This window comes from Mus pahari, chromosome 5 (genome assembly GCF_900095145.1).
Source record: "Mus pahari chromosome 5, PAHARI_EIJ_v1.1, whole genome shotgun sequence".
NCBI classification, from domain to species: Eukaryota; Metazoa; Chordata; class Mammalia; order Rodentia; family Muridae; genus Mus; species Mus pahari.
In genome coordinates this window covers 124964034-124982824 of record NC_034594.1, presented here as the reverse complement: position 1 = coordinate 124982824, position 18791 = coordinate 124964034, and the positions used below count along the sequence as shown (strand labels likewise).

General features: G+C 43.3%; 1 protein-coding gene across 1 annotated transcript in view; it reads left to right on the top strand.

Annotated features, from left to right (window-relative positions):
* C5H1orf21 (chromosome 5 C1orf21 homolog) overlaps window positions 1-18791 on the top strand; it is a 199792-nt gene that overhangs the window by 155225 nt on the left and 25776 nt on the right. The window contains exon 4 of the mRNA XM_021198472.2: window positions 12932-13008. Within this exon, the coding sequence (XP_021054131.1) occupies window positions 12932-13008 (77 nt within the window). The remainder of the gene's footprint in view (window positions 1-12931; window positions 13009-18791) is intronic.

Genomic DNA, 18791 nt, shown 5'->3' with positions numbered 1-18791 from the left:
TTAGATGGAGGCATTTAACCCAGGCTGTAAGAAGAAACAGATGTATCAAGAGTGATGGCTGTCCACCAGGACAAAATGGAGGGAGAAGTTCCACCCAGGAGGGTGACAGTGTCACCTTGGTGTCTTCCTTACCTTTCTTCATAGCCTGGGACGTTGGGCTGGACTTCTATGTCCAGCTTCTACAGTAACTTGCTCACAGTCTCTGAAGGTGGTGGCACCATCAGGTGATTCTGAGGTAGCATAGTGGGCAGGTCCTTATTTGGATAAGAGCAGGCAGTACCTGTTGGCACTTCTCCCATTGCCCCTTGGCCACCCATAAAGGAGAAATACTGGGAGAAATACTGCCACATAATTATTTCAAGTCACTCTAGCCTGGTGACTGTAAAACGCCAACCCAGGTGGCTAGAGCAGACAGATCTTATTCATTAAATAATGTATTTCATTAGATAATGGCGCTACATAACGAGAGCTGATGAAACAGCTTAGAGGAAGGAGGCAGGCTTTGATTATAATGTCAGTCAATTTCTATTCTGTACTTGACTCACAAAATTCCTTAGTATTTAGGAACTAGTTCTAACATATGGCGGGATAGGAGTGCATCTTCCGTTCTCATGAGTTGCACTTTGGAAATGTTTTAATGGATGGCTTTGGAGAGGGTGTGCTCTCAAACTTATCCCTGGCCTCTTACTCAGAGTTCATTGACCCTTTGTGTTCTGGGCCTTGACTTGTTTGGGTCTGGAAGGGCAGTTACAGTTTCTAAGCAGTAGCCTAAGGGCGTCACCAGGGCCCAGGACTCTGTCCTTAAAAATGCACCTTCCACCCAGGCCCCGTCTTGTCTTTGGATATTAGGGCATAAAAGGAAGCTTTGAAAACAAGGGGACTCTTCCTTCGCTATCCTCTTTAATTTATGTAGAGTTGGCTTTTTAAGTCCTGCAAAGTATGGCTTGAAAGAGATGTTCATTTGGGGCCACTCTTTCACCATGGATGACAGTTCATGTTATCTTAGATCTCCAGTTCTTTAATGGCCTCTGTTATCTTCACCTTACATAGTTGTTGTCAGATAAACTGATACAAATTAAATAAAGGATAGTAGTAAGAATAATGGCTGACATTTACTGAGCCCACTGGGCCCTGTGGTTGGATTTCACTGTATTTAAATCAATTAGAGCCTGCGGGTTAATGTGATGCCTAACAAGGGGAAAATGATGCCATGAATACTAGCTATTATTTTTGTTCTTGTTACTGCTTTTCTGGTTTTAAGAAACCTTCAATAAAGCAGAGTCAGTGTCTGGTTTTCCTCTGTTGAGTTTTTGTGGGACCATGAGTTTAATATGCATGCCCTCCAGTCAGAAGCCAATGAAGAATTGTCTAGGAGTTTATCTTTGGTAGCATGAAGCGAGAGAGGGAGCAGGGAAGTGTGGCCGTGCATTAGGCACAAAGACCCAACATGCATGTTTTCTGTTGGTGCCCCTGACTGTTGGACAACACACACGGTGCTGTGTGTGAGCTTTCATGTCGGTAACATTCCCATGAGATTTTGCAGAGTGGCATGAGGTCTCCGACATATCGATGACATTATACCATGAAGCTTTGGATTTTACCAAAAGCTGTCCTTTCAGCCGTCACTTACGTGGGGAGACCTTTTATGTTATGGTTTGTGTTTGTTTGGAAAAGCGGATGCCAGACTCTCTTCGAGTCTCAGAGGGACAAGCACTCACTTGTTTTGAACATAGACTTTGGGAGCAAGGGGGGGGGGGGATGCAGTGTAAAACAGTGACATGTTTTTGTGTGGTTCCTTTGGATGGTTTAAATCCTTTCCAGCAGGTCATAGTTTTCTGTTGTTTTTTTTCCCCTAAAGGGAAAAAAAAACCTAATTTAGTCATGACTTTTGGTGGGACCTCATAAATAGCCCCCGCTGGGGAGAGATTGGCACAGTTATAAGGTCTCATGTAAGACAGGCTGGCCTTGAAGTTGAGATACAGTTAAGAATGATCTTGAACATCTGATCCTCCTGCCTCCCCAAGTGCTAAGATGCTAGACATGAGGCAGCACACTGCCTTAAGCAGCGTGTTTTCATCAGTTACCTGGAAAGGATAGCATGGTGAGTGGCAAAGTGTACCGTACTGGTGGCTTAAAAGTAAAGTGTCAAAGTGCATCTCACTGCGCATGCTCAAGGGAAGGGCACTACACCTGAAAACGTGAGATGCATTGAAAATACTGGTGATACTGAGTGATTGAAAACATCAATGTCAAAGCACCAGTGTAAATTATGTCATAAAATTTGAGTATAGAAAATAATATTGCAAATTAAAATCGCTTTTTCGTGTCGTGTCACTGTAAATCCGTGCAGATACATCTGAATTGATAAGCTATTTTGAAGTCTAGAGGTTTCAGTCACACCAAAGAATGCCATAGTTAGGCTTGCTAAGACATGCTTTGGAAAAACAAGCAACCTTATCTTCAGACCTCATGGTTGATTGATGCTCATAAGCCTGCACTTTAATTCTGTTTTATTTTTACTTTTGACTCAAATAGAGGAAGATTCTTGCTGAGTTCTAGAGATAAGGAATGAGGGAATCAGCAAACTGACTTTCTGAAAACTAATTGTCCTCTAGTGTCATGGGCAGTAGGGGGTACAGCCTGATGAGTCTGTCACCCAGGGTCCCCTCCTGGAAGCAGCTGTAGTCTTGACTTAAGCTGCATGGGAGAATTTTAAGACAAGGCAGTCTGAAGCAGAAAGGATTTATGTGGCTATTTTTTCTTTAAGATAAGAGAGCTGGGGAGATAGCTTAGGAGGTAGTGTGCTTCCCATGGAAGTATGAGAACCAAACTTTGGGACTCCAGAGCCCACATACGCGTACATGGTATAATTCCAGCACTTGGAAGGCAGAGAGGAGGGCTCCCTGGAGCAAGCTGGGTAGCTAGACTAGCCACATTGTTGAGCTCTGGGTTTAAATGAGAGACTGTGCCTTAGTGAATAAAGTAGAAAAAGATTAGCGATCACTCCCAAATCAATCTTGGGCTTCTAGCACAAATGCACACATGTACCGGTGCATGGGTGTTTGCGCACATGTGTGCACATGCACACAAAAGAAGGAAAAGGATAATATACACTTAAGCACCAGCACTAAGATATGTCACCTGAACAAAGGATAGAAGTGGTTTTTCAGACAGTGACATCACCAGGGACATGGGTGGGATTGTGGATAGCTTATTTGTGGTCACATTCTAATGGAGGAAAACATTCATGGGCTTTAGGGAACAGTCCAGGAATGGGCAGGATTTCCAAGAGTAGAGGAATTCTTATCTGAGGTTTCTAAGCATGTCATGAGTCAGGTGTGTGATGAGAGCAGGTAGCTCAGCAGGGCTAATGATATGAAGATGCCATTATGGTACAGGGCTAGTAAGCCATCGTCAGTCAGTCACGTTGGTTGCAGCTGTAACATACTCCTGGCTCTCATTAGCCATCTAACACTATTCATTTCAGCTGGTCTATTAGTTTTCCCTGATTATCTGACCTACCTCAGCTGGACCTCGAGGGCATACAGAAAGAAGAGAACAGTGTGATCAGATGCTCAGAAGCCTTTGCACAGGGGTCAGTGTAGTAAGCCTCAGCTCAGTTTTCATGGATGCAGTCCTAACCGGAAAGTCTCCTAACAGTGGTCCTCAGTTAGGTGAGACGTAGTGCTAGGCTCTTCCTCCCCGACGGGCCACCGTGCCTCGCTGCACAGACCCGCCACTGTCCATCCACCCTCTGTAAATACCCCACTCGGGTTTCTTATGGGGATGTGCTCCAAATTTGGGAGCAAATGTAGGAGAAGACAATACTGAAGCTTTGCTGGAAGGTTTCTGTAAGACTGAGTAACTGAACTAATGAAGAAGCAAGGCTAAGCATAGCTTTTAAGCGGGTCAAGATGAATGCCATTCATTTCTGGCTGTGTACGTCTCTAAAAGAAGAGAGTGGGAAAGAGGCATGCTGGCTCTGTGTGACCTAAGCAAGGTAAATGTTTCTCGTGAAGAGCTTTTTCAGCCTAGTCAATACCTACGACCAGTCTTCCCCTAAAGCCTTGGCTATGAGCACTTACATAATGGAACACTGCCAGATTTGATTATCGAGCTCAGCACTGTTTGGAATCTAGAGACAAACTTCATCCACTCTGTAAGATAATTACAGCACAGCAGATCTGACGTTTATATGAGCTAGAAAGCCAGAAATGGAGTGTGTGTGTGTGGGGGGGGTGCTATTAAAACAGGGGTTTCTTGTTGGCTCGCACTTCCGAAGGGGAAAATGTGGGAAGAGGGAACTAAATTGAAAAGTAGCTAAATCTCTAGAAGAACTGGAGAACAGTGCCCCACAAATGTGTGCATTTTTGTGTTTATATATCAAAGTAAATTTAAGAGTTACTGGGAGAAAAGGAAAAGACAAAGAGAAATCTTTGTTCACCAGTTCTAAACTCAGCCCTCTCACATGTGAAAGCAGACACTCACTGTATGGGCTGCCTTGCATAGATGATCATTTTAATAGTATATTTTACATAAACATACACGTGCATTTTAATAGAAAAGATTTGTAATACAGGAGACCCTAGGCAAAATAGTGAATGCAGTCCGAGGTGGCCATTGTGTCTTCTTTTCCTTCACTGGCCAATCTCAGTGCTTTCCTACTGTTCTTGTAACTGGGACCACAGGAGAGATTTGCCTTATGGGCCATGGAGTTGGGAGGGTTAAATCTGGATCTGGCAGGGTCAGGGAATAAATTAAGTCACAATGATAAGCAAAGACAGACAGACGGACAGACTTTACTACCTGCATGAAACCAAGTGCGATCAGATGTATTCCCCTTGGGTAATCCAATACATCCCTTACGGGCTTGAAGGGAATCAAATGGACTTTCTGGCTCTTGTACCTGAAGGAATCCTAACGGGTGCGGAGCATCCTCTATGCACACTGTCCTCTCAATGTCTCCGGGCTCCGCTCCTTTGCCTCCACTCTGCCTATCCACGCCCACACTACACAGTCTTCTCACTACACCACAATCTAGCATCCTCTATACGATGGGGCTCATCCTGTACAGTCCATCAAAAGGCCACACCAGGCTCTCTGCACCAGGCTCCTCAGGAAACAACCTGCCTCTGCTACTCCTGCTCTACTGAGATGCTCCTGGAACTCATGCCTACTCATGTTGACTTCCCTGCTTAAAACTCTTCCCGAGTCTCCATCATGTCTATAGAATAAAATCCAGAATCTTTCATGTCTCCTCCAAGCCTGGAGGACTGTGGCAGAATCTCAATTCATATTTCTTTCCACCCCACCCTACATGCCACACCAGCTGTGAACCAGGACGACGGGCGGAGTAAACAGTTGAATTCCTGAGACCATTGGTCCTGTTGATGAAGATCGCAGTGAATGAGAGTCTCGTACCTTTTTATTTTTATTTTCTAAGGAAAGGGAGCAATGGAGAAGCTGTGGTGTATGACTGTACATGCATTTTTCTGGAATGCGTGAACTACACATGCATGTCCATATTTCATGTGATGTAATTTACCAATGCTACCCACTATGGTTGTGCACCCAAGTGCTTTAGTCTGTTCTGAATTCTGAATGGCATTTAGAGCCAGTTTAAATTTGCAGTGACATTTTCCTATATTTCTATAAAATTTCATAGTTTAATATAACTAATGGAATTTGTTATATAATGCATCAGGCTATTCAAAAAGGGAAAATTCTATCATTAGTCAGATAATAATATTCATGCATTTAGAAAAGCTAGAAATGTGGTAGTTACTAGGGCTATCTAGAAATAATCAAGTTCTCCCCAAAGCACACTGTCCCTTCAGCATCTGTGGGCTCTACTGTGCAGTAGGGTTAAGGTTGCTCGTTCCCTCTCCCTCTCCCTCTCCCNCTCCCTNTCCCCCCCTCTCTCTCTCCCTCCTGCTCCTGACTTGTTTTGTGTGTCACCTTGACACAGTTTGAGTCATCAGAAAAGAAGGAAATGCCTCCATGGGACCTAGCTGAAAGGTATTTTCTCAATTAGTGACCAAAATCCATTGTGGGTGGTGCTGTCCCTAGGCTGGTGGTCCTGGGTTCTATAAGAAAGCAGGCTGAGTAAGGCAGCCAATAAGCAGGACCCCCAACCTCTCAAAAAAAAAAAAGGTTACAGAACCAAAACAACAGAATACTTGTGTTTCATACCGATCCTAGTAATATTTCGTTCTGACTTGAGCTTGGAGAACTCAGAAAAACGAGGATCCGAATCTCCTTCATCTTCTCATCTCACTTATTATGAACAGCAATGTGGAAGTGTAAGCCAAATAAACCCTTTTCTTCCCAACTTCCTGTTTGATCATGGTGTTTGGCCAAAGCAATAAAACCCTTACTAAGATACTTTCTCATTTCTTAAGACAAATTCTCACTCTATAGCCCTGACTGGCCTGGAACTCATGTGTAGACCTGCCTGGTCTCAGGCGTTCTCGACTTTTAACTGCATATGTTCTGGAACCTATTTTGGCCAAGTGAAGTGAGGACTTAACATTGATGACCTCCAACGTGAGGAGTTTGAACGTTAAATGGATGTGGAGCCTCACAGCCTGAGTGCCCTGCACTGGCTAAGATACCGGTGCAGGAAGTAAACTTTCCATTGATCTCCACGAGCTGATAAAAACATCACAGGCAAAAACTGAACATACAGTCCCCAAGTAGATGGCTCCCTACAAGTGTACGCCTTGAAAACCCTGGAGGAGAGTCTTTTTAAAAACTATCCTTAACATAATTGTCAGTAGGACTTGGTAACACTGTAGCTTGCTTCTTTTAATTACCAACATGGTGACTTAATGACTTTGTTCTAAATTTGTTGATATACAATTAAATCTGTTTCAGGCTATTTCCTGTGGCTGTTTAACTTACAAGATTGTTCTAAATGTTTCCCGTCTGCCTTAAAAAGCAACTGCATGAGAAGCACTGGGGTGCCTTAAAATCGCTCTTCTCCCCCCACCCCTTCACATTTGTTTGCTTTAAGATGAGATTTGTGGCAGGATTTTTCATTTATAGGAAAAGAATTGCAAAAGAAGCTGAGGCTTCACATTTTCTCTTCATCACCAGTAAATGACTTTAACAAAAGACTAATAAGTCTAGAAAGCTCTGTCCCTACGTAATGACAATGACATTTGGGGCTTTGTGTTACTGTTGTGATGCTGGTTGGACCACGTTTAATAGCTACAGCTGACAGAGTGGACATGTCGATGTGCCAACATGTAGTAATTCTGGGGAAGTGACTGTGCTTCAGCTCATCACAAGCATGCAGAAGACAAGCTATTTAAAGAGAGATAGTGTCCTTTTCCATCTTAATATTATGTGAGAACTCAAATATTTAATGTCAAAGGAGATAGTTTACAGACTTTGCATTCTATGAAATACACCCTCCTGAGGTGAAATGATTATTTTGTATCTGAATATATTCCTATTTTTTCAAATGTGCTTATGTACCCCAAGTTTTCTTGATTATGGGGCTTGGCAAAGTGGGTTGTTTGTTTGTTTGTTTGTTTGTTTTCTTTTCTGAAATGAAGTGATTCAGATGTGGAGGTAGACAGACAGACAGACAGACAGACAGACAGACAGACAGACAGACAGGAGTGTGGGAGAGACACCACCTACAGGACAACCCCTTCAAGCTTTCTTGTCAGGCGCCTTGTGTCATTTCTCCCCACAGGAAGCTGTAGTAGTTCCAGGAACTAGGACATTGCTCCAGACTTCTGACCGTTGTGATTTTTAAGGAAGAGCGAACCCCTGCGGCTGGGCATTGGAAACCATGAGGGTTCCTCTCTGTGCTTTAAGCCCAACTAGAAAAGAGACCCTCACAGCTACCCCTGACAGCCCAAGCAAGAGACAAGAGACAAAGAAGTGACAAAGAAAAGGATGTCCCATCCTTCTGCATTAAAGCAGGTTAATGTCTGCGTGCATCCTGGAGATGCTGCCTCCTTCGGTGTGGAGGAGGCCGGGTAAGAGAGACTGTTCAGAAAGTCACTGGCCCTTGTGGGTATTTCTCCTTCCCTCCGCCCCTCTGGGAGTTGCCAGCTGGGTGGGAATGCTCTTGGCAGCTGCTTTAATACAGTTGCTTTGGCTGTCTTCAGCAACTGAGAAAGGAATGATAAGTTTACTCAGACATGACAGCATGCTCTGCTCCTAAAGAAAGAAATTATTCCAGGGAAAGGAAAACGTGGCTATTTAAATAAGCTTGTCACTACCTGACAGTAGTCTGCAAGCATTTTTTTTTTTTTTTTTTTTTTGAAAATGGATGCTTCTTCCAGTTGATGGAGCCACTGGCTGTGATCAAGGGTAGATGGCTGCCCTTCCTGGTCTCTGTGATAATGCTGAGGTATCTGTGCAGAGCTCCAGGAACTGTGATGGGCAAGTCAGGGAAACCCAAAGTGTGAGGGCATCTTTACTCTGACATGAAGTGCTCAGATTTGTAAAGAATCGCCAGGGTCTCCTTTTCCAGCTGTACACTCCTTGGCCTGTGGGGCCTCTATGCAGGGAGTTCTGCGTGGGCCTGGAGTCTGTGTTCTAGCAAGCAAGCATCCCAGAGGGTTGTGGTGCCTGTGTGGACAAAGGAAGACCCATGGCTTCTGCCTTGTCCCCGTTGTTCCCAGCTGAGGTAGAAGGGTTCTTAGATTTTAACACTGAGATAACATTGAACTCTTTTTTTGTCTCCTAAGGGTAAGAACACCTTGGTTTTCTCTTCCTCTTCCCAATCTCATTCCTGGTACAGGTGTCTCGTGGCTCTGGGCCCACTGTCGGGTTAACACCTCCAACTGGGACCGTGGCTCTCCATCCCTGCCAACAACCTCTTCTGCCATTTTTTGCCTCCTGTCCCATCCCCTCTAAAAAAAGGCAAAACACTTTGAATCCCCTGACAGACCAATCCTGACGTACAAGTTAATTAGGTTTCTAAACAAATATGAAACTGGCTTTTCTTTGATAAATGGAGGCAACCAGTGAATATGTCAGTTCTCTGTGTGGCAAGGCACAGGGTATCCTGGGGGATGCATAGGGAAAAATAAAGACCAAAGTCTTAAAAATCAAAATGTAATAGTAACGTTCCCAGTGAGACATCACTTCACAGCAGCGCCAATAGAAGTAGTTGAGGAACTGGCAGATGTTGAGGCAGGAATGTGGAGAACCTGGACACGGTGGTGCATTGCGGGTGGGAATGTAAATCATGCAACCCCTTTATAAAATAATGTGTTGATATGTTCAATATGGAAACAAAACTTATGTAAAGCCCAGCAGTCCCACCCAGTTCCAGGAATCTCCCCAAGAGAGATTAAACATACTTGTACGTACACAAGAATGCTCATGGCTCTGTTCTTTATAAAGCCACAAACTGAAAACAATCTAAATTGTCCACTGAGTGATGGTGAGGTGAGCGAAAGGTGACATATTCATATACTAGGATGTTATTTTTAAATTAAATAAAATTCTGATGTATGCTGCATGTGAGTAAATCTTAAAAATATGCTAAGTGAAAAAATGCTGAAGCCAATGCTACCCATTATGCAATGTCACTTACATGAATATAGAAAATGCAGGCTTATAGAGACAGTGAGGGTTGTTGGGGTCTACGGATGAAAATGAGGGTTACTTACAAATGGCTGTTTGGACTAACAGAAACATTAAAACTCGGCTATGGTAATCCATACACTGAACTACTATTATACTATAGAAGTTTTATGAAATGGGAATTTACCCCATGAGGCTGTTAATTTTATTTACATAAAATGTGCACCATGATCAGATACTCAGTAAGCTTTTTCTGTGAGAAAAGAACCAAGACCACAGGTGGTCTGCACAGCCCCTGGCTTCCCCAGCCCAGGCATCTCACCAGGGACACACAGATGAGACTGCCTGACCTTGGATTTTCACCTTCCAAACTGAGCTACTTAAGCCCCTTTTCTTTTTGTAACAAATTACTGAGCTTCCGGTATTTCATCATAGCAACGGAAAGCAATAACAGTAGTGTGTATTGGCCACCCCATCATGACTCGCAGTAGACAGCTAATTTCCATTTTCACTTAAGAATGCGCTCAATGAAGCAATATAAATTTAATTTTATTAAATCCTGTGCTTGGAGGCACATCTTTTTGACAGCCCTGCAGTTAAGTAGATCTGCATAAAGCATCTCCTTTGCCTACCCAAGGACAGTGTTCTCCTGAAGAAGAGCGCTTCCGCATTGATGGGGTTGTTAGCTGAGTTAGCACCTCTTTCTTCTAATGGAATGGCATCGCTCCTTTAAAGTGGAGATGCTTGGCAGGCAAAACCACTGATGCTCAAACCTGGGAATTTGGCATGTCATTTTCTCAAAAATGAATGAAGAGAGATTCCCACTTCAAGGAAAATAATTGACAGGAGTTTGTTTTTGTTTTGCTGGTGATAAGATTCAGACCTTAACCAAAAACTGTACAGTTGAAAAGCTGTGTATCTACCATTGTGAACTTGACAACACTCAGGAGATTTTGATGGCATGGGCAGAGACGTCAGCAAATGCATTTTTCAAAATAATGTGAATGAAGTGTCAAAATTTGAAGACTCTAGATACAAGTGGTGATTCTAAACATTTGAGAACTTGTGGCCTAGTGACCAACAGTGTGAACTCTGGTGTCAGGCTGCCTGCGTTCAAATTTCAGTCTCACCACTCATTACTTATGTAACTCAGTTAACTTCTTCACCTCTCAGTGCCTCAGTTTGCTAATCTATAAAGTGTGGATGAAGTGACTAGGAATAGTGGTGTGCACTGTAATCTCGTCGTGCTAAAGGTGCAGAAGGAGGTAGCAATGTCTCAAGAATGAAAAAGAAGAGTAATAAAATAGCTTGTAACTAGGAGTGGTGTAGGTATGACAGTGAGCTAATGTATGTAAATACTTAGGAACAATAAATAAGGCAATATATGTAGATTCTTAGAATACTGTCTTACTCAAAATAAGTTCTCAATAACTTGTTACTACTGGTTGGTAATTTGTAAAATAAAGACATAAATGCTTAGTAGAAAGTTTTGCCATGGTGCCTCTGTCATTTGGGAGCTGTTCATAGCATAACATATAATATTTAAGATATATTATATGTAACAGATATAAGTATATATAATAGGTTTTTAAGGGCGAGTTGAAGAGGTACTATAATTATGTCGGATAGTTTTGTAAGTATAATATAAATAGGTTACAGTTGTGTGACTTGTCAGTTCCCTGCCTCTGTGATGTGGAAAGTGATGATGGATCATTTGAGCTCTAGGAATTTAGGAGATTGAGTAATGAGAGGGACGTGGCAGATCATCCCTGCCCACTTATCAGTGTTTAAGAAAGCGTGCAGCTTCAGTGGAGAAAGTAACCACATCTGGAAGAACCCTGTGTCTTCCACCCTGCCAGGAGGCTTCCTCTCAGCCCTTCTCTAAGACAGAGAGGTGGGGCTTTTGCTGGGACTGTTTGTTTACTCCGCTATCCTGTGCACCTTGCATGATGCTTGAAGCCCTTGTTGGGCAGCACAGCCCTCGTGGTGGCAGTGCACATGGGCCCTGGGCTACTGGAGCTGCTGTGTTAGTTTGCTGATTTTTCACCTGCCTTGCGCAAGACCCAGTAACTATGTGTTGTTCCTTGTGTACCCCACGAGAGGAAACAGTGTGTAGCCCATACTTGTTTTTAAATTTATTCTGTGTATCGTTAGGGGGCATGGCCAACACAGCGTGCACATGGAGGATGCTTTGGGAGTTAGTTCTCCTCTTGCACGTGGTTTCTGGGGATGGACCACAAGTCATCAGGCTTGTGCAGTGAACACTTTTGCTCAGTGAACCATCGTACCAGCCTTATTTTATTCTCCTTAAATGTTCATAAATAATATTAGTTTACTATAAAGAAGATAAGGTAATATAGGGAAATGGTAATTGTTTTCTTTTCCCAGAACATGAAATTACCGTATTTTCAGAGTGCTCATTTGTGTTTGATGATAAATAAGAACCGGTATAAAGGTTGCTGGAATGTCACTGAATGAAATAGTGTGTCTCTTCAGAAAAACAGGGACACAGAAGAATCATGAGGTTCGTGAGTTTCATGTCATCCAGGTCACGCCACAGGAAGTGAAGCTGGTGACATAGTCCACTGTGGTATTTAGCTCCTAAATTAAATAGTGGTCTCTTCATTTTTGGCCATTTCAAGTTCTTTAAGGACGAACAGCCTCCTGTTAATGAGGTTTAGAGTGTTCTTTCTACTTTAAAGAGTATGTTTTTCAAGCTACGTGTAAAGCACTTCGCATATGCATGTCTCTGAAGCACGGGGTGATGTCTTCTTCAGGCAGTATACTTACTGAGACGCCAGCACATTAATACCTGAATATGTCTTCCTCATGTGGCTGCTCTGCTGGACAGACATAACCTTGTCAAGCTAAAAGCCAAAGACATTTATTGATCCAGGAGAATCTAGTTCTAAAATTTACTGTAAGTAAAGCTATTATTAGTCATTTGTAGTCATGTCCTTGTCCCAGCTAGCATCTTACTCACAGGCTGTGTCTTAGTGTCTCACACTGCACAGTTTACCTGGACAGGTAGACAATGCCTGTGATTATCCCAGTCCCTCTTCCTGACACTGAAACCTTCTGTCCATTCTCTCCCTACTAGAAATCAGTAATTAAATGCTAGCTGCACACTGTTTTCTAAACAGAGTGGTTGCCTGTTACAAAGACAACTCCTCTTTTCATTACAGTACTTCCTGTTCAGATGTCTGGTGGCTTCCGCCTGTATTATGTAACACCTTTCCAAGGACCTTTGTCTTTGTGAGGTGTACAGCGTCAGTCGAGGGGCTCTGGTAGATCAGAGAGTTCGTGACAAAAGTGCTTGCTATCATTAAGACCACAGGTTCTCATCTTGCCTCTTACACTTGTGCTTGCCTTTCAGGAAAAAAGTGCCAGCTCGAACACAAGGCTTAAAACTAATAAAGAAGTCCCTGGATTAGTTCATCAACCCAGAGCAAAGTAAGTTCTCCTTTCTCTTTTCCTCCTATTGTCTTTAAAACTCCATTTTTTTTTTTCTTTTTGCCTCCCAGGTAATCAAGGCTTATTATAAAGCTTTAGTAATTGAGACAGTTAAAAAAAAAAAAAAAAAAAAAAAAAAGGTCTCAGAGCATCCTCAGTGCATATCAAAGCTGACAGTTTCAGGCCAGTTAGTGAAATAAATAAAAAAGAGGCATAGCTTTGTGGCTTTCTTATTGGTGGGAGGAGATGGTTAATTAAGTTATAACACATACAAGATATAAAATATAACAAATCTTAGGAGATATACTAATTAATAGCTGCATTAAACTTATGAACATATCTTCATCAGAATATACCTTAGAGGTCACAAAGCAGAGGGTGGCATACAGATGACAGTGTAGATTTTCCAGAATATAGAAAATAATTTTACAAATAAAATTGCAAAACCCAGAGACTAAGCTAACACATGAACAACCACTTGACTGAAGAGGAATCCCGAGTGGCCGGTCTGTTTGAAAAGCATGTTATTTCATTCCATTAGATTCTCAAAAAACTTGTAAGTCTGACAATATAAAAGTTACCCAGAATACGAATAAATAATGTTCTCAGCCCCCGCTGTGGGTTACACAGCAGTGCGGGGGGGGGGGGGGGAGCCAGTTTCTTATCTAGTAAAGTTGAAGCTTCCAGCACTGCCAGTGGCAGGTTTATGCCCAACATTTTACATTTGTGTTGGGAGACATTTTGGAATGTCCATAGCAGCAGTTTAGATAAGCTTTTAGAAGAAGAACCAAGTGTCTGTCCTTCAGTAATGCAATGGGTAACAGAGCTGTGGTGTGTTCTTCTGATGGGGATACTACACGTCTGTGAAAATGAATGAGGTGGGTACATGCTACACACACCAGGGCGGGGCATGTGCAGAACGGTAAGTAGCAGGCTGTTCCTTTAAACTCAAGGACATAAATAAGCAATATTTTGCATATAAGTATTTGGCAAAGTAACAAAAAACAAAACAAAACAAAAAGCCAAGTGACAAAAAACCAGGAAGTTGAAGTGGTGACTCCTGACTGGAAGAGACACGGGCTCTCTTCTAATCTGGGTGCCAATTGCATGATTGTTGCTTTTAATATGTAATTTTAAGAGATCTTTAACTTGAAAAGTTAAGTTGTACATTTCCTCAATGGCATGGGTACTTGAAGATATTATGGCTTCCCAACATATGAACACTCTCATTTTACTAAAATCGTTAATGTCCTGGCCATGATCGTACATGACTGCAATCCTAGCACTTAGGAACGGAGGCAGGAGGATTGCCACATGTTCCTGGCTGGTCTGCCCACCGAGTTCCAGGCAAACCAAACTACAAAGCAAGAAGCTGTCTTAAAAGAAGTTAATAAAATAGTGTGCTAAAATAAATAAATTTTGAATCACATTCTAGATTGTTCTAGTGCTCACTCCATGTTGGTGATAAAATCACTATGCCACATGAGACTATCGTTGCATTTCTTGAGAGGCTGTTAATCTTTACTGTAGTATATACTTAAGGCCAAGTTAATTCCCAAGAATGCACGTACATTGAACAGTCACCTCCTCCACGTTCTGACTGTAATATCAAGACCAGAGCAAAAGAAGCATGTCATTGCTGGGCTGACCTTGGAAAACTGAGATTAAAACAGCCTGCTTGGCGTGGTGGCTACTGGTTGTCAGCTTCACTGCGTCTGGAATTAACTAAAACCTAAATGGCAGGGCACGCCTCTGAGGGATTTTTTTTTTCTTTTCCTTAAATCATTTGAAGTGTGAGGATCCACTTTTAATCCAGATCTCTGAGGTGGGAAGATAAACTTTTAATTCAGAACCTTTGATGTAGTAATATCCACCTCTAATCTGGGCCACGGCTTCTGCTGGATGCCTGCATAAAGGATGAAGAAGAAGGAAGCATTTGCTCACTGCCTGCTTGCTCTCGCGCGCGAATGCCATTCCTTCGCTGCCATTAGAACCTACGTTTCCGATTCCAGCGTGTACTGAAGAGCAGCTGCAGCATCTATCCTCTTGGACTGAACAACTGCTGGGTTCTTGGACTTTCTGTTCATAGGCAGGCACTGTTGAATTAGCTGGAGCACAGACTGTAAGCTGTTCTAACAATTCCTCTGCATTCGTGTGTGTGTGTGTGTGTGTGTGTGTGTGTGTGTGTGTGTGTGTGTACACAGAGAGACAGTCTCTAAGTTCTGTTCCTTTAGAGAATCCCAGCTAACACAGCCCAGTGTCTGTGGGGGTCTAGACCCTCGGTCCATATGACAATCAGTTTCTTTAGCAGAAAGACTAAGAAGGACTAAGATTTGATGCTCACTTCAAAGAAAAATGAACAGTGTGGAGTGTGCTTAGGATTCACTGTGTTAGAGTAATGACACAGCTGATTGTCTCCCACTCAGGCCTTGCTGCTTGTCACCAGGCCATCCCCAGGCAGCTTCTCTGATGACAGTCACTGCTTGCTGTGCACTTGGTCTGTCTCTGGAGACCACAAGACACCTGGTAACACAGCCGATCACTCTCCATGCAAGCATCTGAAGTGGGCTGTTTTTAAGGGAATGTCTCTCTTAGATCTGAGGCCCAGGAGCCAGCTGCATGAATGAGTACTGCTCGGTACTGCTCCGTTGACAGCTGGAAACTGCTTGCCTTGCTGGGAGTGACCAGGTTACAGCTTTCAGAGATGTATATTAAATGGGTTCATGTGCTTTCTTGAAAAATAGCATTTTCTACACATCAGCATACAAGTGTAGGGTGAGGGTCTGTGTGTGTGTGTGTGTGTGTGTGTGTGTGTGTGTGTGTGTGTGTGTGTGTTTTAAATTGCAAGTGCAATCTTGTGTGCTTGGAAAGCCTTCAGAATGAGGGATACAAGGACAAATGTCCTTAAATGGGCTGCATACATGGAATACAGGATGTTTACCAATGGAAGGTAAGTCTGCTGTTTAGCCAAGTGCTCTGCAGCAATGCTTAGTGCTGCATGGGCCCTGGCACCTTGATATTAATCCTACATTACACGGAATGTGTTGCGACTATAAACTTTAAAAATACAACCCAAATGAATAATTGTTTTTTAGCACATTCTGAGACACTAGAGGTAAAAGGCAGATAGACGCACAGCTGGAAACTAAGCCTGCATCAGCTATGGCTTGTAATCAAGGGTCTAGTCATTCGTTTGGGTTTAAGTTTTATGGGTACTTATAGTGGGGTTTTGGTCTGTTTGTTTTCAAACTAATTGACTAAAAATATAAAAGAAGCTATGCATGAACCACCACTGGAAGTGTGTCAGAAAGATTAGAATTAGAATAAGCAAAAACAAACAAACAAACAAACAAGCAAAAAGCCACCACAGCAACAGGGACACCTCCTACATAAGTCCGATTTCCATCACCGAGACAAAATTCCTGAGAAGAGACACCTGAAGAAAGGAAGGTTCAATTGCTTCAGAGTTGTCTGCTCTGTTGTTCCTTGGCCTCTGATGAAGCAAAAACATCCCGGCCAGTAGCTACTGGGACAACAAAGCTGCTTACCCCGAGGCAGCCAGGAAAGTGGAGGCAGGAGATAGAGACAGAGAGAACAGGGGAGTGTTAGGGGACAACGTGTACCCTTTAGGAGCTTCCCCCACTGGCCTCCAGCCAAAGCCCCCTCATGCCAAGGAGTCCACCACCTCTCAGTAACCCTTTAAACTGTAACTCCCTTATTGATGAGCTCGGTGATCCAGTGTCCCACCCCCAGTGGCCCTATCCTCTGAGCATGGCTTCACTGAATCCTACCCCTTCAGGGCATTCTCTTTAGGAAGTCATTGTCAGATCCACACCATATTATCGCTTTATATTTGTGGCTGAAGTTCCCCATATTTGGAGACTGTATCCATCACTGGAAATGAAAGCTCTGGAGCCTATGTTAACTGTCATTCCTTCATTGGACTGCATTGCAGTAAGATTCCGTAGTCCCACTTAGCTGAGAAGCAATAGAAGGAAACGCCTCTGAGGGTGCAAGGTGATTTACAGAGCTTTGCAGGGCCTGGGGTATTCACTGAGCTTTGTTAGTTAATACTGATACCAGTATATAGCTTTTCATAAAATTTGGATCTGGTGAATATTAGCCCCACATATTCAAGCTATGTATACTGTATGTGTACAGCGCAGCAGTCCCTAGTATGTAGAGAGGAAGGATAAGAAAATCGGTGGCGTTTGCCTCTCTAGCCAAGTCACAGTCATCCACTTGTGCATCAGGAAAAGAAGATGCTTAAAACAGAGTTGGTACCCAGGGACTGGTCCTCACAGGGCAGTTTGTACTCAACATCAGGGAAAGGCTTGCATCATGATGCTGTGTTGGTAGGATCTCCATGTGGTAAGGGGAGAGTTCATGTGCATCCAGGAAGCTTGTCTCATCAGAGTAAACATTCTATGAGATTTTATTCTCTAAAGAAATCTCTGCAGAATTCCCTCTGGAATGAACCCATGGAAAACAGAGTAAGCCTTCCTCTTCCTACCTCACTAAAACCGAGGTGATGGACAGCAACTAGGACCTTGAAGGGGGCGTTTGTTCCTCTGGTGAAGTGTGCTATAGCCCTCTGGCAGAAGCATGTACCTGAAAGAGCTTGTGTCCTGCATGAGGTTTGGACAATATAGCTGTTTTCATGTTGTAATCATGAAATAAAGATGTAGATGGAAGTTGGCAACAGCTGTCGATGGTTAGCAGAAAGCCTGCTTATGTATGAAGGAGTCTGAGGTCAGGCACCTCACCCGTGTGACCAACCACACTGCCTCTGTGAGGGGTCAAAAGTCACATGAATTTAAATAGCACTCCATCAGTCAATTAACAAACGTGTATTGCCTTGCTGCTACATGCAAAGTAACACATTGCTAAGAAATACAACCAGGAGGCTGGAGAGATGGCTCAGGGGTTAAGACTGCTCTTCCAGAGGTCCTGAGGTCAATTTCCTGCAACCACGTGGTGGCTCACAACCAACCGTAATCTCTTCTGGTGTCTGAAGACAGCTACAATGTAGTCATATACACTGAATAAGTAGTAGTTTAAAAAAAAAAAAGGGAAAGAAAGAAATACAACCAGAAAGTTTGCACCGTGAACACCAAAATCTAAAAACACCATTTTCATGGAATCTCTTGGACATTTGTCCACGCAGACATGTGTCTCTTCTGTTATCTATATGAAGATATACACCTGTTTTGTTGTCTTTACTACCTGGGACCTACAACTTCTAAGAGCCTGACTGTGCAGCAAACATGGATGCCAGACGGTTCCTGTTCCGCACCCTCGGGAAGCCTGAGAGTCTTGCCTTCACTGCAGACACAGCTGAAAAGCTTGGCTGTGCTGTTCCAAAGCCTGGAGTAAAGTAGCTTCCAGGAAGGAAGCTGACTGAGAGCCAGCACTCTCACAGGAGACTGAGAACAGTCTCAGGGTCAAGCACGGAACTAAAGTGCTGGGGCTGCAGGTGATTGGCTGGCAGCCAATGAACCCCGCCCATGCTGTTGGCCCTGGGGATCAAGGTATCACAGGAAAGTGTGGTGGTTTAGGGAACAAAATACCCATGAAAGGAGTTACAGAGACAAAGTTTGGAGCTAAGATGAAAGGATGGACTATCCAGAGACTATCCAGACTATCCAGATGATGATCCATCCCATCATCAGCCACCAAACCCAGATNCTAATGCACATGCCAGCAAGATTCTGCTGAAGGGACCCTGATATAGCGGTCTCTTGTGAGGCTATGCCAGTGCCTGGCAAACACAGAAGTGGATG